Source organism: Portunus trituberculatus, chromosome 35 (assembly GCF_017591435.1).
Source record: "Portunus trituberculatus isolate SZX2019 chromosome 35, ASM1759143v1, whole genome shotgun sequence".
NCBI classification, from domain to species: domain Eukaryota; kingdom Metazoa; phylum Arthropoda; class Malacostraca; order Decapoda; family Portunidae; genus Portunus; species Portunus trituberculatus.
Genome location: NC_059289.1, coordinates 17,335,482 through 17,357,283, shown reverse-complemented (window position 1 = coordinate 17,357,283; position 21,802 = coordinate 17,335,482). Strand labels below are relative to the sequence as shown.

General features: G+C 39.6%; 1 protein-coding gene across 2 annotated transcripts in view; it reads left to right on the top strand.

Annotated features, from left to right (window-relative positions):
- The first annotated feature begins 5,414 nt into the window (after nucleotides 1-5,414).
- Nucleotides 5,415-21,802, top strand: part of LOC123513217 (Down syndrome cell adhesion molecule-like protein Dscam2) — a 66,206-nt gene continuing 49,818 nt past the window's right edge. For both annotated transcript variants that reach the window (XM_045270280.1, XM_045270279.1), the window contains exons 1-2: nucleotides 5,415-5,526; nucleotides 6,282-6,433. In XM_045270280.1, coding sequence (XP_045126215.1) covers nucleotides 6,361-6,433 — 73 coding nt within the window. In that variant the 5' untranslated portion in view covers nucleotides 5,415-5,526; nucleotides 6,282-6,360. The remainder of the gene's footprint in view (nucleotides 5,527-6,281; nucleotides 6,434-21,802) is intronic.

The window sequence follows — 21,802 nt, the reverse complement described above, 5'->3', positions numbered from 1 at the left end:
TAATCTGCCCACCCTGCTGGCGGCGGCGGGCGCCCACCCCTCACACCAAGCTGCTGTTCTCCGCCTCACCTGCATCTTCCTGAAGAAGTGTAGACAACTACCCCGCCTGTGATCACCTCACAGGTCTCCACCAGGGCTCATAGGATCTATGGGATCGTCGAAGCCCAAAAACAACAACAACAACAAGTGCTGGGTAACTCCCAACTCAAGCTCAAGTTCTCGCTCCCGCGGAATTTGAGCCATGAGGAGATAAAAGATTCCCTATTAGCTAGTGTTTTTTTTAGCTGAAAATGAGAGTGACTCTCCTCTCTCTCATTGAAGGGAGACCTGTCATTGTGTCTAAACGACAGGCTCCCAGTATACGGAACAACAAGAAGGCCTGGGAGGAAATAACGCCAGCATTATGCAGAAATAGGTTTCCCCCCAGCTAAGAATATGATGTGATCTAGATTTAAACATCATGAAAACACAAAATGTAATAGTATTCTTCTCATAACTATCTTACTAATAGTCAACACCCATTCTCTTCCTCATTTCACCTCATTTATTTGTTTAGTGATGCACTGATCAAACAATTCATCAGCCACACTTTATTCTGTGATCTATATTTTACCAACATGAAAACAAAAAAATGTAATACTACTCATGTATGGATCATGTTTTGATATAGATATTGTACATATGCACACATATATATGTATTTATCTTTTTTTCTTGGATTACTTCTTTTGCCTTCTGGGACAGTTCTATATTTTTCACATGTAGAGGATATATTTTATTTGAAACAAATATACAAAAAGATAATTTATTGGCAATGAACAGAGACACACACATGATGAACCTACATGAGCAAAAAAAAAAAAAAAAAAAAAAAAAAAAAAATGCACACATACATATACATTGTTTTAGGAATTTACCTATGATGTTCGCCTTAGAGTGTGTGTGTGTGTGTGTGTGTGTGTGTGTGTGTACTCAATCAGCAACGAGAACAGCCACAAATATACCAATACAGAATATAAGAGAAAAATGCATATCTAGACATACTATTTTTATTTGTCATTATGTACCAATAAAATAACAAATAAGTGTAAACACACACACACACACACACACACACACACACACACACACACACACACACACGAGCATAAAGCCCAGGACCTGTAAAACTACAACTAGGTAAATAAATACACACACACACACACACACACACACACACACACACACACACACACACACACACACACACACACACCTGGTAGCTCAGTGGTTAGAGCTCTGGCTTCACAAGCCAGAGGACCGGGGTTCGATTCCCCGGCCGGGTGGAGATATTTGGGTGTGTCTCCTTTCACGTGTAGCCCCTGTTCACCTAGCAGTGAGTAGGTACGGGATGTAAATCGAGGAGTTGTGACCTTGTTGTCCCGGTGTGTGGTGTGTGCCTGGTCTCAGGCCTATCTGAAGATCGGAAATAATGAGCTCTGAGCTCGTTCCATAGGGTAACGTCTGGCTGTCTCGTCAGAGACTGCAGCAGATCAAACAGTGAAACACACACACACACACTGAAAGAAAAGTTGGACAAATGTAGATATGGAGACAGGGCCAAACGAGCATAATGCACAAGCCCTGTAAAACTACAACTAGGTAAATACAACTAACTGAAGACACACACACACACACACACACACTATTCCTAACTAACTGAACACACACACACACACACACACACTATTCCTTAGCAAATTATACGTCTCTCTTTTCAGAGAGATGTATAATTTGCTAAGGAATATTGGAGTAGCATTTCACTATATGGACAAGGAAATGATGAAGAAATTGATAAGTACTAAAATAAGACCTAGATTGGAATATGCAGGAGTTGTGTGGACTCCCCATAAAAAGAAACACATAAGAAAATTAGAGAGACTACAAAAAATGGCTACAAAAATGATTCCAGAGTTTAAAGGGATGGCATATGAGGAGAGACTAAAGGCAATGGATCTACCAACCTTGGAGCAGAGAAGAGAGAGAGGGGATCTGATACAAGTTTATAAATTGATTAACGGAATGGATGAAGTGGATAATGAGAAACTGATCCTGAGAGAAGAATATGACTTTAGAAGCACAAGATCACATAGTAAGAAACTAAGGAAGGGACGATGTCTGAGAGATGTTAAAAAATTTAGTTTCCCGCAAAAATGTGTTGAGACTTGGAACAGTTTGAGTGAGGAAGTGGTATCAGCAAAGAGTGTACATAGTTTTAAAGAAAAATTGGATAAGTGTAGATATGGAGACGGGACCACACGAGCATAAAGCCCAGGCCCTGTAAAACTACAACTAGGTAAATACAACTAGGTAAATACACACACACACACACACACACATCAGAAATGAGAAATGATTCTCAATGACATGGGCTACATTAAAACCTGAAACTGGTACTGGTGGGGCATTATCATGATGGTGTTGAACATTTTCTGGCTCATCAATGTCGAAGGGAAGAGATTTCTTGCAGTAGCCATCTGTGAGGCCACAGCTCTTCCACAGCCTCTAATTCCTCCAGGTCATGGATATCAGTAAATTCATCCATGGTGAGGTCTGTAAAAGCAAAAATATGTACAAAAAATGCAAAGGACAGATTCATGTAACTATGAAACCTATCTTCTAATATCTTTATGTGGTGATGTAGCCAGTATCATTTCAGATACAGTTAATTAGTGAACCCAACATCTCTGTGTCAAGAACCGGTTAGGTTAGGTTAGTTTATCCTAAGCTAACCTGTATCTACTAAACAAAAGCTTTGGTAGTATATATAGCTGTTAAATCATTCATGATGTTTATATATATATATATATATATATATATATATATATATATATATATATATATATATATATATATTTTTTTTTTTTTTTTTTTTTTTTTTTTTTTTTTTGTCCCTCTACTGAGTATATAACTTAAGGGCATAAATAACTATTTCTTTTTCTATGTCAAAGAGAACAAGTGCATCCCCCCGGAGGTGTGTGGCTGTACAGAACACTTCCAACTAGAGATGTACCGATACCAAAATTTTGGCCAATTCCGATACCGATAACAATACCACCTAATTGGACCGATACCGATACTACTACTTATAGTGATTACTGCACTGGACACCAGGATGAGTTGGTGGACAGCGAGCATTATCAGATGGGAGGCTTTGTTTTGGGGGATGCTGTCAGTCCTTCTGAGAACATTTTGATGCCATTTGCAAAGGTAAATTACTCAGTAATTGGAATGAATATTTCCTCAGTCTTCTGATTCTTGTCAGTTATTTTAAATTCTTACTTGTTACTCCTTTAGCGACCATTTGGTCTTGTGCATTTTCATTATTAATTTTATTGACAATATTTTGGCGATCAAAAAAATTTATAAAATTATTAAAATTGTAAAACAGACACAAAATATTAGCAAAAGAAACTCATTTTGTTGTGTATGTTTCTCTTTAATTAAATCTGACATCCTTTGATATTAATTCATTACACATTAGTAGACCAATTCAGAAAAATGAGCTTTCACCTAATCTTTTCAATTAAATAGAAAAAAGTTTAGTTTATTCTAAATTTCTAGTGTATTGCTATGATCTTAAATAATTAATATGCAACATATTATACACAATGCACATGATTACAAAACAGAATCATTACTTTCTTAATTATGGAATTTTTACATCCTTAGGTTAACACAAGTAACTGAAAAATTAAACTTGCATTAAAATTAATACACAAATATAATTCGAGCTTCTACCTATTCCAGTATGATATCTTGGAAAAGGCTACCACTAGCACTGTTAATTATAAATCAAATAAGAATATGCTGTTATTTACAATAATGCAAAATGCCTAACTATATATATATATATATATATATATATATATATATATATATATATATATATATATATATATATATATATATATATACCAAATAATTTTGTTGGATTCTCAATATCTGAAGTTTGACATTCTTAGATTATAGTTAAAAAACATAAGCTTTTCACCTGTGTGAACTTTGTGTGGGTGGAGGAGCAGCGTCTGACTGAGAGACAGTGAGAATGCGTGGTGACTCATGACCGACCGTGTGACAGGATGCCGGAGTTCAGCCTATATGCGTTTCATACACGTCCAATTTAGAGGTTGTGGCTTATTACCACAGAAGCAGTATTCTATGACATACGGTAATCACCACGGAAACTTAATACGCCGTATTATATTAATTTGGTATCATCAATATCTTATATCGAATATATTACTAAGTAGTAAATTCCTTTTAGGTATCAGAAGTATCGGCATAAAATAAGCCCATACCGATAACAATACCAAAAAATGGACCAATACCGCCGATTCCGATGCATTGGTACATCTCTGCTTGCAACACCGTGCAATGAAAAATACTTGTGTGACCAAATGAGGAAAAAAATAAAGTGAATATGCCACAACCCACAAGAAGAGAAAGTGCAAATAGCGTGCTTACTTTAAGCACAAGCCACGTACCTTCGTCAGACTGTGTTATTCTCAACAAGGCAGCCTGATCATTCAATAATCTTTGAAATAACTCAACTACAAGATTCTACATTCCTGAATCAAATACTGCCTTTAGACACACGGCCTTCTGCCTGCACATTACGCACCAACAAGCACAACAGCCGCCTAAGACTGACTTTTTTACATCATGTATGTAAACGTGTCAAGCTGTAATCATCCATACTAGGCTACATTCATGATATATTACTCATGGTTTTCGTGGCCAGAAGCTCCCCCGTGTGTAGCACCTAAGCATCAGCATGTCCTTATACACACGATATCTGAGTAACTGCCCTATATCAGCCTCGCTGCCTAGTACAGGTGATGATTCGTAATGGTATTTATCGATGTACTTAACTTATGTACGAAATACAGATGTGATAACAGTTGACTTGGTGATCTATTCGCTCCTCTTCTCCCTGGGCTCAGCTGAAAGCGTTGGAACATGGGCGCTGGTGACACATCTCCACCTAAACAATGCGTTTAGCCTTACCAAAGGAACATTTCTGAATTCTACTACTTCCACATACAAATAAAAGCAATACTTATTTATCTTGAATACATAATTTTACATTTAAACATTTCATTTCATTAAACATATTTTAGTTAAAGGTAATCGTGACACCACGCAGGAAAACATCACAACGCGAATTCAGTTCCTCTCACTCGAGCACCAAAGTCTTGTAAACGTTTTAGCATCTGTGTGTTTCCCCCTCATATTCAGATCAAAGACATCTGAAAATCACATATTTTATCACAATGGGAACAGATTACCATTTCGTCATAGGTAAATTATGATATAATGTCTATTATACCTCAAGGGAAAGCTTTAAGGGAGGTCTTGAGCTACCTTGGGAAATCCAAGTATTTATTATTTAAGGATGATGTTGAGAGACGAACATACGGCCCTCAGTCTGGCGTTTGCCACTCACTGTGCCAGTGAAGCCAAGGGTTGAAGCTTTCGTTCTCTGTGGGTATTGAGTGATTTGTGTTACATTGAATTGTCATGGTGTCAATATCCTTGTTTTATGATGTAGAACGTGAAGCATGATTGTAGTGATTCATATAGACCAGTTTCTCAACCGGGGTTCCGAGGAACCCTTAGGTTCCGCAAGAACAAGTGAGACAAGCTAATGCACGTTTTGACTTTTTATTTAATTTCATATACGTAATATAACTAAACACGCACAATATATTATTGGTTATTGTAATATTATAATATAGATATTATCATATCTAACCTATTATGTCATAAAAAAATATAATCATTGGGAATATATTTAGTGATATCTGTACGTGACTGATTCATGTATAAAGCGACTCGTTCAGTACAAGATGCATGCACAGTCTACATTAGTCGTCTCTGTGGTTCCTGACGTACAGGTACACTCCCTCATTCGCCCATAATATTCAGTAAATTTCTTTTTACAGAATTCTGGGATATTTTTGCGCAGGGGTTCCTTGAGACATGTAATTTATTTTAAGGGTTACGCAAGGGTATACTAAGGTTGAGAAACGCTGATATAGACTACGTGAATTATTATTAATAGGCAAACCTACTTCTCTTTTGCTTTATATATATATATATATATATATATATATATATATATATATATATATATATATATATATATATATATATACACAAGTAAACAAATCGTGCGTTTTTTTTTTTTCCTTAATCACCGAGTGATTTGCAGTGTTAATAACCCTATCCCCCCTTAGTGTGTGTTACCGGTGTATGGTGCTGTAATCACCACCGCTGCCGTCACCACCCATCACCACCGCGACCACCACCGCCACCATGGGCACCCCTCCTATGGTGTCGCCTATACGCATGCTGCCCCTACTGCTCGTCGCTCTCGCCATACGCTCGGGTAAGGCTGCTTATATCTCTATCAGCTTCATTATTTCCTTCAATTTTCCAGGTATCTTCGTGTCTTCATGAATACTATAATTTCTTTGTTTTTCGCTATACTTTTTCCTTTCATTTTTTTTTCATGGCGTCACCTTTATTAATCGTTTTTTTTTCTATTTTCTACTTTTCTTCAGATATTTTAGTATTTTTATTAATTTAATCAGTCACTTCTTTGTTTTCCCTTTTATTTCCCTTCACAAGTTTTTTTCTTCGTTATTTAATTTGTTTGACAATTTGTCTCCTGTTTTTACTTTTTCTGTTGTTTTCCAGCTTTATATATTTCTTTTAGTCGGTAATTCGTGTTTTAATTCAGTCACTTTTCCCGTTTTTGTTGAGGATTTCCTGTCTTTCAATTCGTCAAGGCGATTCACAAGTACTAATTTGCGACTGAAATTTTACGTACGTAGAGTTTCCTACTCAGAATCGGGGCCTAGCGACTGGAGAAAGCAGTCGCAAAACAAGACCAACATGTTTGGTCTTATTATTCGATTTGCGACTTTATTTACGTAGTGATGTCACGGAGTATAAGCTTTTGAGAATGTGGTCTCCAGATATAGAGATGTTGGAGTTAGTGAGGGAAAAAGAACACATCTGGGACCCCAGAAATGAATTATACAGTAAAAAAAGGCTAGCGCAAATCGTCGTTCGACGAAAAAGCTACCACTACATGAACTGTTTCCCTCAATGTAGGGTGTTGTGAGGATTGAAGACTTGTCAGGATTTAATTTGATCGCAATTGTGCATAGTCTTCTTAAGATTAATAATTTTCTTATGAGAAATGTAGGGTAATTTAGAGTGTGGTAGAAACTCCTTTCTTTCCTTCTACTTAACCACAAGCAAGACGTATCCACAAGCAACCACAACTTCAGCATTGTCATTGGAGGAAGACATCTTGTTTGTTTACATTCACTTCCCGCCAAGGCGCCAACAAGTCGATACTTTTCAGGCGCTACGAGTGACATTTTCCGTACGTAGTTGGAAACTACGTACGTAAAAAAAAAAAATAATAATAATAAATAAATGTCGCAAACTGTCACGTGTGAACCTGCCTTAAGTCTTGTATCTTTCCTTTTTCTTTTTTTCTACTTTTTGTCTTTATTTTAGTGTATTTTTGTATTTTTAGGTAATTCACTTAGTTTTCTGGTTTCTATTTTTCCCATTTTTTACATACAAAAGCAAATTTATAAATCAAAGAAGAAAAAAAAGTAGAAAAAAAATTCACGTAAAAAGTATGCAAAGAAACCTTATCGTGGGAAAGTAGATAGGTATATACATAGGCAGGTAAAGATGAGGAGGCGGTGGCGTAGACGCGTAGTGGATAAGGTGGTGAGCGTGGGATCGGGCAGACGTTCACACGTAGGTTCCAGTCCCACCACGTACAGCCTTGAAGAACACTTTGCCTTTTGTCGAGTGGTTTAAAGTTAACTACATGTCACCATGATACCCAGCAGCTTCTAGGTGATTACACCAAAGATGCGCTTGGATGGTGATATTGGCCCTAAAATCGGTACCACTATATATAAAATTGCCTGCGCCCTTAATGGGTGAAAGCTGAAAAGCGCTTCCTATACGTACTCTTCAAGTGCACATACAAGCGCCATAGGCCATAACATAAAAAGAAAACAAAACCTGTAGAGGGGACGGCAAGTGAGGGGAGGCAGAGACAAAGAGGCACGTATAAGCTAGTAATATAGTGGAGAAAGTATACGGAGGAGGAGGAGGAAAGGAACTGAAGACGGAGAGAAAAGAGAAGGAGGCAGAAGGTCGAACACGAGGAGGAGAAGGTGATGGTGCTCACGAATGACAGGCCGGCAGATCCCTGACGATAATGGCAGCAAGGCCGGGGCGCGGAGGCACTGACTTCACAGGAAAAAAAATGTGTCACGGCGGCGGTGACGGAGGCGGCGGCGGGTACGTTATGTGGTGGGGTGCTGTGGTGGTGGTAGTAGTAGGGACCTGTTCTCCTTTCTTTTTCGCTCTGCCTCCCTCCCTCCTTTCCTTTAATGTAAGTCCTATCTTCCCCTTCATCTATTCTTCACGTTCACTACCTCTCCTTTCCATTTGTAAGTCTCTTTTCTTTTCGTTAATCCATCATCATCTATTCTCTTCCATCTTTGTCATCCATTCATCTTAACCTTATATTCTCTTCCTTCGTTTTATTTTTTATCTTTTTCTTTCTCTTCCTTACACTTCCTCTCTTTCCTTCCTTCGTCTTGCCTTTCATCTATTTATTCTTGCTTCTTTCTCATCTATACTGATATTCTCTCTTCCTTCGTTTCGTTTTCTACATATCTATGTCTCTCTTTTTCTTACATTTCCCTCACTTCTTCCTCCGTCTAGCCTTTCCATCTGTTTATTCTTGCTTCCTCCTCATCTATCTTTTATCCTAATCTTATAAACCCTATAATCTCTTATTTCACTTAGTTTTCTATTTTTTTTTTCTCTTTCTCTTCCTCCTAAGTCTTGCCTTTCCTATTATTTACTCGTCCTTCTTCTTCCTACATTACCACCGCTGCCACTTCAGCCTACACACAGCTTACAGATGAAAGCTAATCCTTCTGTTTGTGTTACCACGGGGTAACACAAACAGCTGCCCAACACTGCTCTCTCTATCAGCCCTGTGCTCCTTCCTTCCATGTCTTACCATTACCAGTGACGAGACACCATCCCAGCTACTGTTTGTGTGATTTGACCTGCAGTGTGAATATAGGTGTGCTGTGATGTGTTGTTAGGTTGGGTTAGGTTAGAGTTATTTGATTGTAAGTATTGAGTTGAAGGTTTGGTTCATGTTTCACTTTCTTTGACGAGTTAGTTTGTGAATGAGTGTGTAAGAATATTGTTTTATTAAGAGAAACAAAGAAAAGAAGAAAAAAGTACGATACAATAATGTGTTGTTTTAATTCGTGCTTTGATCTTTTCCCAAGTGTTTGTGAGTGAGTGAATATAGAAAGTGCATGTAAAATGAAGGATAGATGTTAAGTAATGGTATATGTATGATTCAGTTCAATAAAGATATATATGTGTTTATAAACATAGACCACTCTAAACCTGGACTACACACCAGAATGTGTTTCCTTGCATAGGGACCCCAGAATGGATGACCTCCTTACCAGCTATACATGTTACTTACCATTGCTGATACGGGTTTTCAAACATGGCCAGTAAATATTGTGTTAATGTTATGATTATGTAACTGCAGTTTTGTTGAATATTCAGAAGAGCCCTTTATATTTTTCTTAATATTGTAACAGCAAACAAAAACATTAGGATTAATAATTTGGCAATATTTTATTTCATACAGATTAGTTTTTTTTTTTTTTATGAAAGAGAGGAGGACTGGCCAAGGGCAACAAAAATACAAAAAAAAAAAAAAAAAAAAAAGCCCACTTAGTTGCCAGTCTCCTTACAGAAGCGATAGAATGAGCTAATTAAGGATAGGGACAAATATCTTGAAACCTCCCTCTTGAATGAAGTCAAATCATAGGAAGTTGGAAATACAGCCACAAACAGGGAGTTCCAGAGTTTACCAGAGAAAGGTATGAAAGACTGTGAGTACTGGTTAACTAATTCGTTAAAGAGTTGGACAGAATAGGGGTGAGAGGAAGAAGAAGGCCTTGTGCAGCGAGGCCGCAGGAGGAGGGGAAGCATGCAAGTTATCAAGATCAGAAGAGAAGTTAGCGTGAAAATAGCGATAAAAGATAACGAGATGCAACATTCCGGCGATAAGAAAGAGAATGAAGACAGTCAGTTAGAGGAGGGGAATTGATGAGACGAAAAGCTTTTGATTCAATCCTATCTGATAAAGCTAAGTGAGTTGAACTCCCCAAACATGCGGAGAGTACTCAGTAGAAGGGCGGATAAGACCCTTGTACAGAGTTTGCGGTTGGAGAAGCGAGAAAAACTGGCGGAGACGCCTCAGAACACCTAACTTTACAGAAGCTGGTTTAGCAAGAGATGAGGTGTAAAGTTTTCAGTTAAGATTATGAGTAAAGGACAGACCGACGATATTCAGTGTAGAAGAGTGGGGACAGTTGAATGTCATTGAAGAAGAGGGGATAGTTGTCTGGAAGGTTGTGTCAAGTTGATAGATGGAAGAATTGAGTTTGAGGCATTGAAAACTTCTAAGTTTTCCCTGCTCCAATCAGATATTTTAGAAAGATCAGAATTTAGGCGTTCTGTGGCGTTCCTGCGTGACCTTGACGGAGACCATATTGGCAATCAGATAGAAGATGGTGAAGTGACAGATGTTTAAAAATCTTTCTATTGAGGATACATTCAAAACTTTAGACAAGCAAGAGATAAAAGTTGATAGACATAGTTGAAAGAGATTGACCATGGTGCAAGCACGGAAGCATAGTTTTTGAGAACAATAGGAGTGACCCCATCAGGTCCATAAGCCTTCCGAGGGTTTAGGCCACCGAGGGCATGGAAAACATCTTTACGAAGAATGTTAACTGAAGGCATGAAATAATCAGAGGGAAGAGGAGAGGGAGGGACAAGTCCAGAATCATCCAAGGTAGAGTTGTTAGCAAAGGTTTGAGAAGAGTTCAGCTTTAGAGACAGATGAGATGGCAGTGGTGCCATCCGTTATCCATTTCTTTTCTATCCTCTTTTATATTATCATTTCTCCCTATTTCCTTATTCATTATATTTTCATTCCCATTTCCTCCTATTCCACTATTCGTTATCCATTTTCTTTCAATCTCTTGTGTTGTTTCTTTGTTATTCCTATATATCATATTTTATTTCCGTTTCCTCCATTTATTATTTATTTCTTTTCTATCCTGTTTTAATTCCCACTCTCTCTCTCTCTCTCTCTCTCTCTCTCTCTCTCTCTCTCTCTCTCGTTGACTAATAGCGTGGCTTCGTATACGTGACGTCAAATCAGTTAGGTTGAGGAGCTGCGAAGGGGGGAGCCGGGAATCGAGGAGAGCGGTCGGAACGTGTTCCTTGAGAGTGATCCTTTTTTTTTTTTTTTTTTTCTAAGTCTGTCCTTTCTGTACCTCATTCATACTTATTTGTTTTTCTTCGTTGTTGTTTTTTGTTGTTGGTGGTGGCGGTCTTTAAGTTTCTAATTTGTCTCTCTCTCTCTACTTCTATTTTTTTTCAAAGTCACTCCCTTCTATGCCTCATTATCTCTTGCCACAGAAAAAAATCTTTACAATAATATACAGAAAAACGAAAAAATAATAGAATACAAGTACAGGTCTGTAAGGGTTGTTGTGATGTGGTAAAACAATGGAGTGACGCATTTAACTGTCCCTCCATGACCTGCATATATGAGCATTGCATGCAGGACCTAGCCTAGGGAGAGATGATAGGGAGGGAGGGAATTAATAGAAGGTAGAGAGGGAGGAAAATTTAAGGCGCCACTTTTCAGCTACTTCTGTTATTGCTACTTCCTTTTCTATGTTTGTTATAAGTTACTACTACTACTATGTTATAGCATATAGCGCCTGTAGGTATAATTGAAGAGTATGGGAAGCACTGTCCAGCTTCCACCCATTAGCGGGGCAGGCAATTTTATTTATAGTGGTATCCATATTAGTTCATATCACCATCCAAGAGCATCTTTGGTGTAAGGCAATTACACCTCCACCTAGAACCTGAGTATCATGGTGACATGTAGGTTATTTTAAATCAGTCAACAAATGACATAGTTTCAAGACTGCACGTGGTGGGATTGGAACCAACTCATGGCCGTCTGCCGATCGCATGCTCGCCGCCTTATCCACTACACTACACCACCGTACTACTGCATGCTGCTGCTGCTGCTAGGCACAATACCACCACCTTTACTACAACGACTACCTCTGTATTACCACTACCACTACACTATTTACACACTTGAAACCTTCCATCACACCCACCCACCCACTCACCCTCCACACACACACACACACACACACGAACAAAGCCTCTGTTGTTATATGCTATTTTCGCAAACTATAATGTTCCTCTCAAACTTCAGCGGAGGAGAAGAGACAGTTGAAGAAATGTACTGTCCTTTAACAACACACAAGTAAACTGACCAGAGAGAGAGAGAGAGAGAGAGAGAGAGAGAGAGAGAGAGATACATTTATTGTTGCATCAATAAGAAAGTACAGCTAAGGAGGAGGATGGACCTTGCCACCCACCCCGTGGGCAAATATTTAAGATTAAAGTATCAAACATATATAAATAGATACTATACATAACAAGAATATAAGCACTTACACCTTACTGCATAAACATCCTATAGTTTGGGAGCAAACTGAGGATATTCCTTGAGTATATACCTGAAGAGTGGCTGAGTTTAGGAGATGGTCAATGAGGGTATATAAGTCATATTGACCTTGCGGCCTAAATTTAGCAATGAGAGGACATTCCATGATATAATGATGCAGAGTGTGTTAACATAACATAACATATAACATAAATAATAGGATAACAAAGGGCCACCAGGGCCCATCTAGGTTATCCTGTATCAGTCGCACAGCGACCTCGTCATCAGTACTTAAAGATACACTTACAAGTACACAATACATTATATACTAATTCTAAATATTTGGCCCATTAACAGGGCTAAGTCCTGCAGCGAAATCCTCTACAATTTGTGGTCCCCATACATGGGGATCATGTCTTATTTAACTATAGTAAATTTCTTATAAAAACTATCATGCAGTGCTATACATAATTATAAATCTAATGAATTTAAGTGCTTATCTAATCTGTTTTTAAACATTGTCAAACTAGTGCTATTTACAACCGTCTCTGGCAATGCATTCCAGAAGTCTACCACTATGACTAAAGAAATATTTTCTTATATCTAACCTGCAGCCTTGCTTTCTAATCTTCCTGCCATGATTTCTAGTCCTATTTCCCTCCTCTAAGGTAAAGAAAGATCTCACATCTATGTAGTTTGTATCTGAGAACATTTTAAATAACTCTATCGTATCCCCTCTTATACATCTCCTCTCAAATGAAAACATGTTTAATTCCTTTAATCTATCTCTATACTCCAGGCACTTTAATGCTGGTATCATCCTAGTTGCTCTTCTCTGAACTGCTTCTAACATGTTGATATCCTGCCTATAGTGGGGTGACCAGGCCTGTATGCAATACTCTAAATGGGGCCTAACATAGGAATTATATAAGCTACGCACCACTTCCTTACTTTTATAACACAACACACGAGAGAGAGAGAGAGAGAGAGAGAGAGAGAGAACCAGCATGAGTCAAGGTAGATACCTCCTCTCATCCTACCTTTACCTCCACTCCATCCTCCCCTTCCCCATCCCCCTCCCGCTTCTCCCATGCACTCTCATGACCACTTCCCCTCATTTTTTTATGCTTACCTCCTCACCCCTCCATATCTGAATGACTCGGATCTCTCTCTCTCTCTCTCTCTCTCTCTCTCTCTCTCTCTCGTGTGCTGCACCAAGGGGACACACACTGCGTCATTATATCATATGGAATGTCCTCTCATTGCCAAATTTAGGCCGCAAGGTCAACATGCCTTGTACAGTAGGAAAAGAAATGTTAGTTATGGTGATAGGAGTAGTAATAATAGTAGTTGTTAAGATGGCTCTTCCCCCGAGGGACAAGGAAACAATGGAATCTTTCCTTCCTTTTATTTATTAAATGCAATCTAGTCTTTATTAGATGAGCGTCAGGCGCCAGACACCTAGGAGAATACCCACCTCAGGAATGATGGGGAGTGATCAGCCAGGTGTGGGGGGCTTGCCTGGTATTGGTGGTGCCGAGCTCTGGGTTGGTATAGTGGCCAGGCGACGCGTAGGGATGTGCAGTATCGACAAAAAATCGGTATATGTATTACCGATATTCTGAAACATACTGGTACAGTCCTTTTCGATATGAAATTACGATACCGATATACCGATATTCACTTAAAAATACCGGTAATAGCAGTATCATTTTCTTTCTTTTGCGTTGAAAAAATCTCCTTTATCTAACATTTTTCGACAGTATGTAAATACAATTACATAAGGTAATTTTATGCTTGTGTTGACATGTTCCTCGGTGTTAGTATTGATGAAGATGTCGTCGATGTATCTTGTGTATATCGATGGTTTGATTTCTGGGTATTGCGTGAAGATCTCGATGGTCCCCATATATAGAAGTTAGTGAAAAGGACGCCCAGCGGTGATCCCATAGCAACACCATCGCGCTGAACGTACATTTTTGCATCGGGGCCACAGAACGATACTTCTTTTGTGCATGCTTGTAGTAATCCACGCAGTGAATCCTCTGGGATTGTGAGTTTACTCTCGCCGTCGTGGTATATGCGTTGGCAGATCTATTCTATAGTTTCATAAACATGAACGTTAGTGAAAAGTGATTCCACGTCCATCGATGCTATGCAGTTGAGGGGGCGTTGGGACTTCAGGATGTACCGTTCTATGGCCCCAACGCAAAAATGTACGTTCAGCGCGATGGTGTTGCTATAGAATCACCGCTCGGCGTCCTCTTCGCTAACTTCTACATGGGGACCATCGAGGAGATCGTCACGCAACACCCAGAACTCAAGCCATCGATGTACACAAGATACATCGACGACATCTTCATCAGCACTAACACCGAGGGACAAATTATGCAAATCGATGAACTCAAGAAAAATTGCCTCATCTACACGCACGAGATCGAAGACAACAAGAAGCTTCCATTCCTTGATGTGCTAGTCCACCGCGAAGAATCTTCATTCTCCACACCCGTATACGTCAAGTCAACCAACCTTGGTTTCTGTCTTAACGGAAAGAGTGATTGGCCGGAGAAATACCGCCGCAGGATCATCAACACTTTTGTCAAACGCGGTCTCACACACTCCACATGGAAAGCCACCAACGCCGAGCTACGAAGAGTCTCGCAACTACTCACCAGCAACGGATACCCACAGAAAGCATCGATGACATTATGCGAAGAATGGACGCCTTCATATCAGAAAACAAGTTAAAAACAATAAACTAGCACCACACTATATTACAAGAACACTATGTCCACACTATATATATATATATATATATATATATATATATATATATATATATATATATATATATATATATATATATATATATATATATATATATATATATATATATATATATATATATATATATATATATATATATATATATATATATATATATATATATATATATATATATATATATATATATATATATATATATATATATATATATATATATATATATATATATATATATATATATATATATATATATATATATATATATATATATATATATATATATATATATATATATATATATATATATATATATATATATATATATATATATATATATATATTCTATATATATATTATATATATATATATATATATATATATATATATATATATATTTATATATTTATATATTTATATTTATATACTACTACTACTATTACTATTAACTGCTGGTATTTTTTTTATTATTATTATTATTATTATTATTATTATTATTAGTTATTATTATTATTGTTATCATTGTTATTATTATTATTATTATTATTACTACTACTACTACTACTACTACTACTACTACTACTACTGCTACTATTACTATTATTATTATCATAATAATTTTATTTATTATTATCATTATTATTACTATTGCTATTATTACCACAATTATTATTATTATTATTGTTATCATTACTCTTATTATATGGCATGGTGGAAATATTCACATTCCGGCAATTCTGGCGCCCTGACCGTCATGGCCTCATCTGAGATGAGGATTAGGGAGTGAGGCGGCACTGCCACTGAGGCCCTACGCCCACGGAGGCATGGATATCTCCTGACTTCCCTTCCCACCCTACCACCCTCTAAATATGCGTACACAGTACACACAATGCCTGTATGCACACATACTTACATAAATATACATAAATACTTACATGTATACATACATACATGCATACATATTGTACCTGCAACTTATAGTTCATGGTATAGCAGAAAATAGTAGGAGCGAGCGGATGGGAAAGCCAGAAAAATTTGGGGCAACACTGTAAAAACTAAAATGACAAAAAACTGAGTCGGAAACCCAGTGGTCAACTTACTAGAGTAGACGAACTATATTATAGTAACAGTGATCCTATTACCATTACACACACACACACACACACACACACACACACACACACACACACACACACACACACACACACACACACACACACACACACACACATGGGAATCTATAAGATGGGAGATGGAGTAGAACTGGAGAAAGTAAAAAAGGAAAAGGACTTGGGAGTGACGATGGAAGAAAACAATCAACCGGTAAGCCATATTGATAGAATTTTCAGAGACATATAATTTGCCAAGGAATATTGGATTAGCATTTCACTACATGGACAAAGAAGTGATGAAGAAATTGATAAATACTATAATAAGACCCAGATTCAAATATGCAGGAGTATTGTGGACCCCTCATAAAAAGAAACACATAAGGAAGTTGGAGAGACTACAAAAAATGGCTACAAGAAATGGCTACAAGAATGGTTCCAGAATTTGAAGGGATGACATATGAGGAGAGACTAAAGGCTATGGATCTACCAACCCTGGAACAGAGAAGGGAGAGAGGGGATCTGATACAAGTTTATAAATTGATCAACGGAATGGACCAAGTGGATAATGAGAAACTGATCCGGAGAGAAGAATATGACATTCGAAGCACAAGATCACATAGTAAAAAGCTGAGGAAGGGAAGATTTCTGAGAGATGTTAAAAGATATAGTTTTCCGCAAAGATGTGTTGAGACTTGGAACAGTGAGTGAAGAAGTGGTGTCAGCAACGAGTGTGCATAGTTTTAATTAAAGAAAAATTGGATAAGTGTAGATATGGAGACGGGGCCACACGAGCATAAAGCTCAGGCCCTGTAAAACTACAACTAGGTAAATACACCGCGTAGTGTAGTGGTTAGCACGCTCGACTCAATCGAGAGGGCCCGGGTTCGAGTCCCTGGAAGCCACGAGGCAAATAGGCAAGCCTCTTAATGTGTAGGGTCTGTTCACCTGGCAGTAAATAGGTACGAGATGTAACTCGAGGAGTTGTGGCCTAGCTTTCCCGGTGTGTGTTGTGTGTGATGTAGTCTCAGTCCTACCCGAAGGTCGGTCACTACGAGCTTGAGCTCTTTCCGTAGGGGAAAGGCTGGCTGGGTGACTAGCAGACGACCGTGACCGTGGTGAATAACACACACCACTGAGTGACGCCAGCTTGTTTCAGCTTTCAAGTTGTAACTTGTCTGACGACTGGCGTCAGCATGGTGGCCACGGCCCGCAAGTGATTACGAACGAAAGAAAAAAAAAAATGCTCTATCTATTTTTTAATTTTTTTTTATTTGCTAAACAGGAGGATGAGAAAATTACTATACTCGCCATATCGACAAAATTCGGAGAAAAGACCGATAGGACGTGTCGCCATAATCACCGTCTACTTTCACTAACCCCCAGCCCCGCTCAACCTACGTAACCTCTGCTTGTCGTTCTTTCTCTTTGTTTTTACATAAATTGGTGCATTTCCGGAAATATTACAAGTTTCGTTCCACACCACCACTGAGGTCAAATCAAAGGGTGTTTTCTGTATATTGTATAAAAGTTTTGAAACTCGTTTCCTCACTCGTAAACGCAGTATTCTCCTGGTAAACGTGGCATATGAGCGGGAGAGGATTACATTGTCGTTTCCTTCACAAATTCACCACTGCCATAGTGAGTGGAGGAATTTTGATTTCTTGGCGTCTAAACACACGTTCTCGTTATGCATCATTCCACTGCTTCAAGCTCGCCATAGGGCCACGTTCATAGCCAAGCTAAGGCAGTTATTTACAACGTCAATAGGTACTTTTAGAGAGAGAGAGAGAGAGAGAGAGAGAGAGAGAGAGAGAGCGGGCCGATGATTTATGGACTGTGGTTATGGGGGAGTCCCTGTGATTTCTACGCCCTGGCCTTAAGGGCCGTTTCCTACTGCAGCGAGTATAACATTTTTTTTTTTTTTTTTACAGTAAGGCCTATAGCGCCTGTAGGCACACTTGAAGAGTGTATGGGAAGCGCTGTTCAGCTTCCGCCCATTAGTACCACAGGCAATTTTATTTATATATTAGGGCCCATGTAACCGCCATAGGATAGGTAGGACCCATTGTACATAAGTATATAGGAATCTGATGCAATCTCTCGTAATTTGGTGCAACATGTAGAACTGCTGACCTCGTCTTTTCCTTTCAACAGGGGTTGCAGTGTTTCTCTATTTCATAAAACTAACTAGTACTCTGTTGCACTCATGATTGACTCAGATAACTAAACCAATTAATGTAATCACTATAGGTAGGATGCATTTTATATAGGTATCACTACCAGTGAGAAATAAAGGTAATGCACGACACAATACACCCAGTGGACATTTCCCCCGTCACATGACCGACGCCCTTGTGTCAGCATCTTGGAGGCTGGGCGCGGTGGGCGCCGGCGACCGCGGCTAGGGATGGGCAGAGTACGGCTTTTCAGGTAATCGTGGGTACGGGTACCCGTCTCAGACTACCCGCGCTACCCGGTTCCACTACCCGGGTAGCTACCCGGTATCCATCAGGCACACCCTCCAGCGCGCGGTGGTCCCGGGGCTCAAAGTGAGTGAGTAGGACCAACGCGCTACCCGGATAGCTGCCTGGTAACCATCAAAACGCTTACCCGGCACCCAGCGCACAGTGATCCCGGCTCCGGGATTAATGTCGAGACGATTACCAAGATTATAAACCAGACACACACACACGTGCATATATATATATATATATATATATATATATATATATATATATATATATATATATATATATATATATATATAATATATATTCATCGTTATCATCATATTTTATTAATAATAAGACTTCGGTACTCACTGTGTACTCCAAGACAAGACTGCTTACCGGTGAGCAATACCCGACATTATGTTTTACCCGGGTACCCGTCTAGATACTCACTACGCAGTACAGCATGAACGATATATTTCTAATCATCTCCATATTTCATTAATGATCGCACATCGGTAAACATTATCCATACTCTAAGAGTCTAGACATTAAATATTTTCACCGTAATCGCGCACATCTGTACTCCCTACACCAGAATGGGTGCCTAATAATATTATAAGAAATACCCGTGAAAATTACCCGACAACCTTCGTTCGTCCCGGGTACCCGTCTCGATACTCAGTACTCTACTACCCGGGTAGTTATCCGGGTACCCGCCCGTCCCTAACCGCGGCAGAAGGAAGATCACCGGCGACTGGGAAGTGCGGGTGTGTCAAGTGTGTGTGCCTGTGAACTGTGTGCTGCGGGAACTTAGTGACTCTGTGTACTCAGTGACATTACAAACACTTTCCCGAGTTTAATACACGTTTGCCGTATGTTCTTGTACGTGGCGTGTGGACAGCACTTGTAAATTTGTACATAATATAATAACTTTTATAAACCGAGTTTTCCTTGTACACCTGAGTTAATAAGAAACACTAAAACTACCAGTGAAACCGCTCGGCTGGACAGTAAATCAAAACAATAAACTTAATAACTTTATGTAGGCCTACAGAATCTACAGGAGGCCTGCTAATCAAACAAAGTTAAGCTCCATACAACCAATACGCTTAACACCCATATCACCCCCGAAGCTCATCTTGTAACCACCTAGAACATGGGTATCATGGTGACATGTAGGTAACTTTAAACCACTCGACAAATGGCAAAGTGTTTAAGGCTGTACGCGGTGGGATTCGAACCTACGAAAATGTCCTGGTACCGCTGGCACCATCAATATGTTCTGGTGTGGTTGAAGAGAAACACCGGGGCCTTTTCCTCTGTTTATTGTAAGATACAAAGCGTATTGAAGCTTGGTAGACTTGGTAGCGAGTAGCCGTGGAGGCTTGAGAAGTAGCCGGTGGCCAGAGCGAGACTTGTAGTCGGTAGCGGCTAGATGAAGCTTGGTAGCAAGCGTGATGTAGAAATTACAGTCTAGACACTGGAGTGTGACTGTAGACAGTAGACTGTAGAACTAGACTGGCTGTGCAGGCCAGGAGAACCAGTCAAAGAGAGAAGGCAAGCGGATTGGCAGGCGGAACGTGAGTCTCTTCCCTAAGCTGTGTTGGGAGCGACTGAGCGTGGCGTGAGGTAGTGCCAGTGCTTCCATGAGTTGATGAAATCTTACCCTAGATTCGAGTGTTTTACCCTAGATTGTCGAAGTAAAAAGTGTCACTTATTCGCAGGTAACATCGTTAAATGGGAGAGATTGTAGGCACCAATCGAGAAGTTAGCAACACCCTCCTTCTCCACCTCCTCTCAAATAACCACCAATACCACCACAGTGGAACAGTGTAACATCATCACCCTCATCACCAGCATTATCATCATCAACATCACTGGCATCATCAACAACGGCCTCATTATCATCCTCATCACCCAGCACACTGTCACCAACCGACATGTCAACACCTACCCGACATTGCCACACACATACGAAGCTCGCCTCATCAGCACACACGCCACATACCACACAACTCAAGACAACACACACAGCTGCATGACCCTCGTCTTAACAATATATATAAAACAAATTACCTTATAGAATGGAAATGAAGTTATTCCTTATGATTATGGGAAGAGGCCACCTTCACGTAGATTCCCAGGGCTGCGTTTGAGACGGCGCACCGGTATGTGCCGGCGTACCGAGACTCCCGGATCGTCTTTTCAAACGCTTTTGGGAGCTTCCTCTGTAATAAACAAACCCGCTTCGTTGCTATGGTAACGCGTCCCTGACGGCCAAAGCATCATGAGCTATGATGGATCTCCAGCAAATATTTCATACATGACTGCGAAATATTGCCACTGCTTCAAAGCACCTCTCCCACTTAGGTACTTGTAAAGTACTTCCCAGTGTATCTGTGAGCGTGACGGAGAACCAAGTCATAGTCTAGTCTCTGGAAAGGGCACGAAGGGCACTGGAAACATGTTGTTTGGGCCGCCATGTTTGTTAATGACGTCACCGCAGCACCACCTCTCGGGAGCGGGCGTCCCAAAGAATCCCGGCACGGCAACTCGCTACCTCTCACCCGCGTTTGAGAGGATACGTGTCGCGCCGGCACGTTCTGGTGCGCCGTCTCAAACGCAGCCCAGGGGTGCGTTTGAGACGGCGCACCGGCACGTGCCAGCGCGACACGTATCCTCTCAAACGCCGGAGAGAGGTAGCGAGTTGCCGTGCCGGGATTCTGGGACGCCTGCTCCGAGAGGTGGTGCTGTGGTGACGTCATTAACAAACA